Source organism: Cebus imitator, unplaced genomic scaffold (genome assembly GCF_001604975.1).
Source record: "Cebus imitator isolate Cc_AM_T3 unplaced genomic scaffold, Cebus_imitator-1.0 Scaffold85, whole genome shotgun sequence".
Lineage (NCBI taxonomy): Eukaryota > Metazoa > Chordata > Mammalia > Primates > Cebidae > Cebus > Cebus imitator.
This window is the reverse complement of record NW_016107400.1, coordinates 5144396-5154085: the sequence shown is the minus strand read 5'-3', so window position 1 is coordinate 5154085 and position 9690 is coordinate 5144396. Positions and strand designations below refer to the sequence as shown.

Below are 9690 nucleotides of genomic sequence, written 5' to 3'. Positions count from 1 at the left end.
GTTGCACCAAGTCCTACTAAATGAAAGCTCTTCAGGTCCTCGATACGGTAGCCAGAATCATCCAGGAACCCTTGCAAAATGGATTCAGCCTAAAAACATGAGAAAGAATAAAAGATAAACTACCCAGGAATGATCAAGGTCCCCAGGCCTGAGGGGATAAATAAGCTTTGCTGTAGTCTCCTGACTGATCTCCCATCCCACTCCTCTGGAATCCCCACTCCAAACCATCCTGGCCTCTGCATCCAAGTTAGTATCATTAAGATGCTACTTCAACTGAATATGTTGTCTGATCTATGGAGGTGTCTTCAGGCAAAGAATCTCTTATATCCTTCACCAGTATTAAAGGCACTTGTGTCCTGTGTCTGTGTCTGCTGCTTATTTCCTTCAGTCACTCTTATGACTTTCAGACAGTTTGGACATACAAGTTCTTCTGCATCAGGAGTCAAACTTTTCCAGCATCTTTTTCTACAACGTTTCTTTCTTTCTTCCTTTTTTTTTTTTTTTTTTTAGATGGAGTCTTGCTCTGTCATCCAGGCTGGAGTGCAATGGTGCAGTCTCAGCTCACTGCAACCTCCACATCCCCAGGTTCAAGCAACTTGTGTTTCGGCAACCCAAGTAGCTGGGATTACTGATGCATGTCACCACGCCTGGCTTTTTGTATTTTTTTGTAGAAACAGGGTTTCACCATGTTGGCAAGGCTGGTCTCAAATTCCTGACCTCAAGTGATCTGCCCACCTTGGCCTCCCAAAGTGCTGGGATTACAGGCATGAGCCACCACGCCCAGCCTTTCCACAACCTCTCCACAAAACCTTACAATTTCATGTACTTTTGCCTTTGCTCAAACCAGTCCTTTCATATAAAATGCCCCTCTGCACTTCCAAGTGTTAAAATCCAGCCACCTTTTTTTTATTTTTTTTGATCCAACTCAAATGTCACCTTTTCAAGACGTTTCAGCCAGAATGAATTTTTCCTCCTCTATGGTCCTACAAAAATATGTTTGTCCCTTCAATTCCTACGTTTACTCTTCAATTCCACAGAGTAGCACAAAAAATGCTTTAGTGTTGGAGCATTTTAAACTAAGCCTTGATCTAAGGTGGCTGATGCATAGGTCTCCATAATTCTAGCACAGTGGCTATTCAACACTTATAACGTCCTCTGGAGAACCACCTCTCTTGTATTCCTACTTCATGTGGTTCAGTCAAAGCTAGCTGCATACTGAGTTGCAGAAGTAATAGCACTCAGTTCATATCTTAGCCTAGCTGAAGTCACTGGTTCTGGATTGGACAAGTGATTCAACCAGAGCCAACCAGAACTCTGAGTGGAACATTAGGAGCAAATCTTTCTTTACTCTGGACTTGAACTTAGAAGGATATACACAAGAATCTGCTGGAACCCATCATGTGGAGGAGAAGAGCCTGCCTCTCAATGAAGCCAACAAAAAGAAAAGCAAAATTCAAAAGCATGATGAGAGACAGAGTCCCACCAAGAGTTTTGAAGATCCTGGATCCAGCTGTACCTGAACCCTACCCCTGAACTTTCCAGTTATGGGAGTCCATAGATTCCTTTTTTTTTTTTTTTTTTTTTTTTTTTTTTGAGACAAGGTCTCACTCTGTTACCCAAGCTGGAGTGCAGTGGCATGATCTCTACTCACTGCAACCTCCCTCTTCCAGATTCAAGCGATTCTCGTGCCTCAGCCTCCCAAGTAGCGGGATTACAGGCAAGAACAATCACATCAGGCCAATTTTTTGTATGTTTAGCAGATACGTAGTTTTGCCATGTTGGCCAGGCTGGTCTCAAACTTCTGACCTCAAGTGATCTGCCCATCTTGGACTCCCAAAGTGCTGGGATTGCAGGTGTGAGCCACTGTGTACCATGCCCGACCCCTTTTCTTAATCAAGCCAATTTGTGCTGGGTTTTCTGCCACTTGTAACTAAACATGTGCTGATTCATTTAATCTACCTATGTAGGACCTGAGGAAGTATCCAAGCCAATCCTATAAAGATCAACTGTAAAATAAAGTCTGGGCTGGGCGCAGTGTCTCACACTTGTAATCCCAGCACTATGGGAGGCTGAGGCAGGAAGATCACTTGAGGTCAGGAGTTTGAGACCAGCCCGACCAACATGGTGAAACCTTGTCTCTACAAAAAAAAATACAAAAATTAGCCAGGTGTGGTGGCACATACCTGTGGTCCCAGCTACTTGTGAAGCTGAGGTGGGAGGATTGCTTAAGCCTGGGGGATGGAAGTTGCAGTGAACCAAGATCACACCATTGCACTCCAGCCTGGGTGACAGGGTAAGACTATCTCACAAAATAAAGTCTGATTCCTTCAGTGCTCATGGGAGCAGGTAAAAGAGATTATAAGAGCTCACAAGGCAGAGATGAGGAGACATCCATGGACAAACATCTAATTGGAAGTGAAAATCATAGGCTATAGTCAATATTCCCCCCCACCCTTTTTTTTTTTTTTTTTTTTTTTTTTTGGAGGCAGAGTCTCCCTGTGTTGCCCAGGCTGGAGTGCGGTGGCATGATCTTGGCTTCCTGCAACTTCCAACTCCCTGGGTTCAAGCAATTCTCATGCCTCTGTCTCCTGCGTAGCTGGGATTACAGGCACCCGCCACCATTCAACTAATTTTTTATGTTTTTAGTAGAAACAGGGTTTTGCCATTTTGGCCAGGCTGGTCTCAAACTCCTGGTCTCAAGTGATCCACCTGCCTCGGTCTCCCAAAGCGTTGGGATCACAGGTGTGAGCCACCATGCCTGGCCCCCATTTCCCTTTAATGTTAGTCAGCCCCATCATACAATATAGATCATTACAGTGTTGAGAGAAAGGGTTGAGGAAGACTGTGGAATGTTGCAATGAAATTCCGTTTTCATGGGCTGGTGCTTCCCACCCCTCAGGTCTGTTTAAATGCTACCTACTCAGAGAAAGCGGCCCTCTGGACTCTTCCATCTCAAACAGCCTCTCTTCCCATTGTTCCTGTGAGAACCTTGTCCATTTTCCCTAACGCTTGTCATGATTTTTCAAATTTTTCACTTTGATAACTCACTTTTTTGTCTGTATCACCAAATAGGCTCCCCAAAGAAAAGGACCACATCCAGGTAGTTCACCATTGAGTCCCCAGCACCTAGCAAAAAGCCTGCCACACAGTAGGAGTTCAATAAGTACTTCTTGAGTAAATGAATGAATGAATGAAATAACATCCCAGTGAGTCACCTACAGAAGTCACAGGCAATATATACTCCTTGACATGCTTCATTTTGCTGCCTCATGTGATAGACTGGCTTCAGGAAGATTTCTCATGTTTCTGAAAATCAGACTGGTCCATGTCCTCATCAAATTGTCCTCTGTGATTACAAAGCTCACAGCTACTATGGGGGTGGGGGATTCAGTAACACCATGCTTAGACTTAAATGTCTTTGACTTAATGGGAATGTACATCCAAACTGGTAGTAGCTAACATTTATTGAGTGCCTACTGTGTGCTGGCACTACTTTGGCCACTTTACGCATACCGTCTCATCTAATCCTCCTAAATAACCCTATGAGGTAAGTGTTAATAGTATCCCTAATTTGCAGATGAGCAAACTGAGGCACAGAGAGGTTAAGTAACTAGTCCAAGGTCACACAGCTAGAAAATAAATGTTCTAGAATCAAAATGCAGGCAGTCTGATCCCAGGGCCTATACTCAGCCAGTGAAGCTGTTTGGCTATGGAGAAAAGATGGAGATTCAAGTTAGCTTTCAAATTTTTCTTCACAATCAGGTTTTACTAGTTGGCTCAGAGCAATTTGGGCTCCTCAACTATCAGGCATGATCAATTTAAAATGCAAGTGCAAAAATACAATTTAAATAAAATTACTTTGAAGATATGGTATTAAACTGTCCTTGCCACTGAAACCCAGAAAATGCATGCTCAGCCTGCAAGGTGATAAGTTAAAATATATTTCCTTGAATGACTATACCAGTGTATATGTAATGATTCCAAGACAATTAATACCAACACTTTTAGGCAATATTAACTGCTGAAAAATGAGTAGCTATAAGATTTCAATCTTTCTCTTCATCCCTCTGGCTTCTATAATAGTTTTTTTCCTTATATTGGTTTTTGAGCTGAACTATCTGTTAAGGTAGTTCCGTCAGGTCTGACTATTAATCTAGAAACATGCATTTAAGGTTTGATTGGGAGCTAAAGTTGGAGAACTGACTGCAAATGATACATGCAAATGTTAGGTTTTCATATCGTCTTCAAACATATTGATAAATCTCACTGCCATCCATGAGAATTAAAATCGGTGCGAAGGGAAAGAGATACCCTAGTTTCTAAGTTGGATGCATTTTTCTGTTTCTCCCAGACTGCAAATAGAATGATTTTAATAGCACAATGTGATGTGACACTTCTCAAACTAGTTAAAACCAGTTTTAGAGTCAAAGAACCATGGGATTATAGAAAATCAGTTGGGAAGGAACCTCAGAGTGTTGGGGCTAACCCTCTCATCTTGCAAATGAGGAGACTAATCCACAGAAAGGGGCTGTGATGATGATGCTGATGATGATGATGACGATGACAAGGCAATGATATCAATATTGACTATGAAAACAGCTCATTTTTATTGACTACTACATACCAGACATTGTTCAAAATGTCTTCAAGTATTAACTTATTTAATCCTCATGACCAGAATCTGCACATTACCCAGCCCCAGGGGGCACCATTCACACTGTATTCTGTTTGAATGGTGCCACTCAGAATTATGAGACATGGCAACTGTGATTACAAAAAGCTCATTAAGTGTAGGGGGCCATTCATTGGTTTTGGCTGCTCAGCAGCCACACTTTTTGTTCGGAGAATTGCCCTCTATTAGCTTCTTATTGCTCTACTCTACCAAATTACCACAAACATAGTGGCTTTAAAAATACAAATTTATTCTCTTATAGTTTTGGAGACTGTACATCCTAAAATGGACTGGAAGGATGGGTTCCTTCTGGGTGTTCTAAAAAGAATTCATTTCCTTGCTTCTTCTAGCTTTAAGAGGCCACCTGCCTTCCCTTGGCTCATAGCCCCAACCTCCATCTTCAAAACCAGCGAAGGAGCACCTTCAATTCTCTTTCTACATCCCTCTGCTTCCATTATTACATCACCTTCTTTATCTATGACCCACCTTGCTCCCTCTTATAAGGACCCTTGTGATTATATCAGGCCCACCCAAATGATCCAGGATAACCTCCCCATCTTAAAATCCTTAATCACATCGTCAAAGTCCCTTTTGCTGCATGAGTTAACATATTCACAGCTTCCAGGGGTTCAGACATGAACGCCTTTGGGGGACCTTAATCAGCCTGCCACATATCCTTCCCCACTCAGCTCATGTAATCATGAGATGGTGATGAGATGGACTCCATTCCCTGATGCAGACCTGGCCAACCAACATATTCAGCCACTGACCAGAGTGGTTGCTCAGGGTTGGGCAACTACACGGGTGAAGTCAATGCTGGGACTTTTTCAAAAACTAATAAAGAAGAGGCACATTTTTATGAGCTTGTTAAGTAGGTTCTATATAAGCCTAGAGCTGAAAATGAGCACTGAGAAAGCTGCCTAAGAATGAAGATAATATGGAAGAGCTAAGACTTCCCTTTCCAGCAGCACAGTGGATTAGACACCCTAAACTTCTCTTCCAATCAAATCAATTAAAATTCTACAGAGAACTTCTTCTTTAGCCCATGAAGGATGAGTTGACACAGGAATTGTCCTCCCACCATAAACAACTAGAAAATTGAACAAAATATATCCAACAACTACATCCGGATATTGAACAACACAGAATCATCATCCCAGAAGAAGAAAAACAAACAAGATGAACTCTAAAATTATCCTCACTTACTGCCAAAAAGCAGTTTCCAGGACATGGATCAAGAAGAGGAACACAACAAGCCCAGTGGTCCAGGTGAGTTGAAGATACGGAAGGCCAGGACACTTATCACTTGTGAGGCAAAGTATTGGAGATGAGGAAACTGCAGAGAGTTCCAGAAATCTGCAGAGATGTTAAGTACTGATTGCTAATTTGCATATGCGAAGAGTGAGACTCCACACAGGCAGGAAAAGAATCATCAGTAATCAGAAAGGATTAAGCTGAGCAACTTACAGAGCTCAGGTGGAACTGGAAATAGTTCACTTTCTCACCAGCCAGAGTAGAGAGGTCTTGAAATACATGGAGCATTAGGTAACATCCTCAAAGGAATCATGTCACAGTAATGAGGATAAATTAACCATAGAATAAAGGTCACTCTAGACTTGCCCTAATAAAGCTCAAAAGGAAACATCAAAAGGATCAAGCTGATTTGAAAGTAATTTAAGTGTATGACGAAACAAAGCCCAATTCTCTAAAGAAATACAGCTAAATCAAGTATTCAAAATGTAAAATTCACAATGTTCATCACCCAATCAAAGTTGCTGTGCTTGCAAACGAAAAAAGAAAATATGACCCATAACTAAGAGAAAAATCAGTCAAGAGAAACAGACTCAGAAATGACAGTGATGATGAAATTAACAGTAAGGATATGAAGGCAGCTCTTACAAGCACAGAATAGTTAAAAGACTCATAAACATCTACCCACCTGTCCTGGGGTCCATTCTGTTTGCTGGCTTAGGGAAACCACAGTGTCTATGGAGCTGAGGTCCAGCTGCTTCAGCTCACTCTCATTAAGAGCCAAAGCAATGCGCCCCAGGGAAACAATATGGTGCTCTCTCCAGTAAGAAGGCATGTCCCAAACCTATAGGTGAAAATGAAAGCAGATTAGATTGAACACACTGGTGATGGTATCTACTATGATTTGAATGTTTGTGTCCCCCTAAAATTCATATGTTGAAACCTAACCTCCAATGTGATAGTATTAGAAGATTGGGCCTTGGGAGATGATTAGGTCATAAGGGTGGAGCCCTCATGAGTGGGATTAGTGCCCTTGTAAAAGAAACCCCAGAGAGCTAGCTACATGCTAGCCCCTTTCCACCATGTGAGGACACAGTGAGAAAGCACTATCTATGAAAAGCAAACCCTTATCAGACATTGGATCTGCCAGTGCTTCAATTTTCAACTTTTCACCCCCCAGAACTGTGAGAAATAAATTTCTGTTTATAAGTTACCAGTCTATACTATTTTGTTATAGCAGGCTGAATGGACAAAAACAGTATCTGAAACAGACAGAGGGAGGCCGGTGCAGTGGCTCAAGCCTGTAATCTCAGCACTTTGGGAGATTAAGACACACAGATCACATGAGACCAGGAATTAAAGACCAGCCTGGCCAACATGGCATAACCTTGCCTCTACTAAAAATACAAAAAAAATTAGCTGTGCGTGGCGGTGCACACCTGTAATCCCAGCCACTCAGGTGGCTGAGGCATGAGATTCACTTGCAGAAGTTGTGGTTAGCCAAGATGGTGCCACTGCACTCCAGCCTCAGTGGCAGAGTGAGACGCTGTCTCAAAAAAATAAAAATAAAACAAACCTAGGGAAACCTATTGTGCAGCATGGTGACTATAGTTGATAACAATGTATTGAGTAGTTGAAAATTGTGAAGAAAGTAGATGTTAAATATTCTCACAACAAAAACTGACAACTGGCAAGTGTGAAAGGTGACTGACATGTTAATTAGCTTGGTTTAACCATTCCCCAATGTATACATATATCAAAGCACTATATTGTATATATGTATACACCATAAATATATATAATTTGTATTTATCAACTATCCCTTAATGAAAAATAAATAAAAATTTAAAAGGCAAGGTATATCTTAATATAAAGCTCTCTTTTAAATCAATAATAAAAAGATGACTGTATTTGTTTTTTTAAAAAAAGATAGACAAAAGACATCAACAAGCAATTTGCAAAAGAAAAATTAAATGTAAACATTTTTTACATTGTTTACTGAAAAATTTATTAACTTTTCATAATTAAAAGTCATAAAGAAATATACATTAAAAACACTCAAAGAAGACCATGTTGATTTATCATATGACAAGAAGTAAAAAGAATTACCATCATTTATGATGCTGGAAAGAAACAAAGTAAGGGATACTCTCATTGTTGTAGTTGAGAATATAAATTTGTACATGATCTTAAGAGGGCAATTTGGCTATCTGTATCAAAAGCTTTTAAACTATTTCTGTTCTTTTATACAGAAATTCTACCTCTAGGAAGTTAGCCAAAGTACCCAACAGTATATGTATAAAGGCATACCTTGAGACATTTTTTTAATGCAACCTAAAAGTCTAACAATTCGCTAAATAAATAAGAACTAACCATAAATAAAATGCAGTTGCCCCTGTGGATACCTCCTCCTAGGATTGGTTTCAGGACTCCTTGAAGATACCAAAATCCACGGATGTTGAAGTCCCTCATATAAAATAGTGTAGTATTTGCATATAACCTATGCACATCCTCCTGTATACTTTAAACCATCTCTAGATTACTTATACCTGATGCAGTATAAGTGCTATGTAAATATGTACAAAATGCTATGTCAAAAATGATACTGTATTTTTATGTGTACTATTTTTTATTGTTATTTGGAGTGTTTTTTCTAAATATGTTCTACCTGAGGTTGGTTGAACCTGCAGATGTGGAACTCATTGATAGGGAAGACTAATTGTATTACAAAGCTATTTAAAATACCGACATAGGCCAGGCTTGGTGACTCACGCCTGTAATCCCAGTACTTTGGTAGGCTGAGGCAGGTGGATCGCTTGAGGTAAGGAGTTCGAGACCAACCTGGCCAATATAGTGAAACCCTGTTTCTACTAAAAATACCAAAATTAGCCAGGTGTGATGGTGGGCGTCTGTAATCCCAGCTACTTAGGAGGATGAGGCAGGAGAATTGCTTGAACCTGGAAGATGGAGGCTGCAGTGAGCCAATATCACATCACTGCACTCCAGCCTGGGCAACAAGAGCAAAACTCCATCTCAAAAAATTAATTAATTAATTAATTCAATACTGATATAGATTTACATTTTGGATATGAAAAACATGCAGTCTGTGCTGTTGGGTGTAGAAAGCAAGTTACTGAATAGTAGGTAAGTGTGATACCATTTTTGTAGAACAACATAAAATATACATGTGAAATATATAAAATAATATGTTTTTATACACATAGTCTTGAAGTCTAGTAAGCTTCAAGTATATATACCAAAATAACATAAGTGCTTATCTGTTGATCAGTGCTTACCAAAATATCAACAGTGGGTTAAAAATCATGACTGATTTTCTTCTTTAATATTTTCTGACTTTTCTATGAGAAACTTGAACTATTCATATAATACATAAATACAGTTATATTTATAATTTTAAGAAATTGAATTGTTTAACACTTGAGGGTAACTAGATATTCCATAACCACATAAAAAGCTAAAACAGGGCTGGGCACGGTGGCTCATGCCTGTAATCCCAGCATTTTGGGAGGTCAAGGTGAACAGATCACTTGAGGCTAGGGGTTGGAGACAAGCCTGGCCAACATGATGAAACCCCATCTCTACTAAAATACAAATATTAGCCAGGCTTGGTGGCTTGTGCCTGTAGTCCCAGCTACTCAGGTGGCTGAGACACAAGAATTGCTTGAACCCAAGAAGCAGAGTTTGCAGTGAGCCAGAGATTGTGCCACTGCACTCCAGCCTGGGCAACAAAGCAAGATTCTACCTTA

General features: G+C 40.3%; 1 protein-coding gene across 1 annotated transcript in view; it reads right to left on the bottom strand.

Moving 5' to 3' along the window:
- Nucleotides 1-9690, bottom strand: part of OTOA (otoancorin) — a 78695-nt gene that overhangs the window by 7339 nt on the left and 61666 nt on the right. Inside the window, exons 23-24 of the mRNA XM_037740615.1 lie at nt 6612-6767; nt 3-89 (exon numbers count right to left, since the gene is read on the bottom strand). Coding sequence (XP_037596543.1) covers nt 3-89; nt 6612-6767 — 243 coding nt within the window. The remainder of the gene's footprint in view (nt 1-2; nt 90-6611; nt 6768-9690) is intronic.